Genomic DNA, 1,551 nt, shown 5'->3' on the forward strand with positions numbered 1-1,551 from the left:
GTTCATCCACTTGCCCTCGTTCCTCTTTTTCCTTCTCCAGGTGAGTAGTTTCCAAGCCATGTACAACATGATGCCTCACTTCCATGCCTTCAATTAAATTTCCTACAAATTCATGAACACAAAAAGACATAGAATAAGTGTTAGTGGGTAAGGGTTTAGTTTCCTCACCAAGGGCAAGAGGCAAAGGATCATTTGGTGCCCACCCAAGGTTGACCTTAGAATCTAACAAGCACCCTTTACTCACTTGTGCTTGTGGTTTTTCTCTCATTTCATATTTTTCTTTTCTCTCACCCCCACCACTCTCTCTTGACTTTTGCACCTCACACTCTTGTCTTTTATCACGCTCTCTTGGCTTTTTAGACTCACATTCACTCTCAAGCCTTTTCTCTCTCTCTCGTTCTTTTTTTCTACTAATTTGGATTAAGCTCTTCGAAGAGGAGACATTTCCATATACATCAAGAGACTTATGTGATAAATGGAAAGAAGAGGGTGTAGCCAAATTACATGATGAGTTACCTCTTTGGTTTGTGTCAACACCACCATGTGGGTAGGTAGGCCTCAATCGAGTTCTATATGAGACTTCTTCTTCAATTGGCCTCTCAAACCCCTTATGGCTAACTTGATCCCTCACCCTCCTAGAATACCACTCTCCATGAGACTTGGGAGCTCTTTTCCCACTATATCCTCTATCAAGCCCATCTCCATGGTACCTTGATTCATAGTCACCTTTAAAACGGCCACGGGCACCATTTCTTCCCCCAAACCGATCATTCTCCATGTGATTGACTCTATTTCTATCATTCCCCCTTTGCCATCCCTCATACACCACTTCTTCCATCATCTCCTCCGGGGAAACATTAGGTAGATTGTTACCCCTAGAAGTAGGAGTCCTAGATGTGCGGCCTCCCTTCAAGGTGTTGAACTCCTCAAATAAAGTGTTTTGGGCGGCAAGCATGCGGGCTTCGGATTCTTTTGATTGAACAATGGATTCTTTTGCTCGCTCATCCATCTGGATCATCATCTCTTGTTTGAGTTCCTTCATCATTCGGGCCATCATGCTCACAAGGTCCCCATCGGGTGTAGGGTGAGTCATGCTTGTTTCCTCCCCCTCCGCACTTGTCCCCGCCATTTTGTTGGACCGGGTGCGAGGAGGCATAGAGTAAGTACCTACAAATCAAACAAACACTAGGAACTAGTCCTAGAGGTTAGTAATAAAAGAAAGTAGAATTTAAGAAGATGAACTCAACCTTGATGTCCCAAACCCCCCTCAAATCACTCCCCAATAACTCTCGACAAAGGCTTAGAATATTGTGAGAAAGGTGGATTCACTCAGACTCACAACTCCAATTCCAAGATTTAAGTGCTTGAGGTGGATCAATCAAGGTATACTCCTTGGTCAACAAAATCAAGAAGACAAAGCCATAAACACATATTAGCAAGATGCAAGTCAAAGAAAAACAAAAACAAGGGGTGACACTTTTGCTGAAATTTGGCTGATCTTTATGATTTTTTTTGGTATTGATTCCCGCGCCCAATTTGGATGAATTTTGG

At 43.1% G+C, this 1,551-nt stretch overlaps 1 protein-coding gene across 1 annotated transcript; it reads right to left on the minus strand.

The window, feature by feature from the left end:
- Positions 1–14: 14 nt before the first annotated feature.
- Positions 15–1,487, minus strand: LOC125199115 (the record flags this gene model as incomplete). Its single annotated transcript, XM_048097257.1, has 2 exons — positions 517–1,487; positions 15–102 (listed from the first exon to the last, which is right to left on the minus strand). Coding segments are annotated over exons 1-2 (728 nt in total), but the record flags the coding sequence as incomplete, so codon positions are not given.
- Positions 1,488–1,551: the final 64 nt, after the last annotated feature.

Source organism: Salvia hispanica, unplaced genomic scaffold (genome assembly GCF_023119035.1).
Source record: "Salvia hispanica cultivar TCC Black 2014 unplaced genomic scaffold, UniMelb_Shisp_WGS_1.0 HiC_scaffold_384, whole genome shotgun sequence".
In the NCBI taxonomy this organism is placed as follows: Eukaryota; Viridiplantae; Streptophyta; class Magnoliopsida; order Lamiales; family Lamiaceae; genus Salvia; species Salvia hispanica.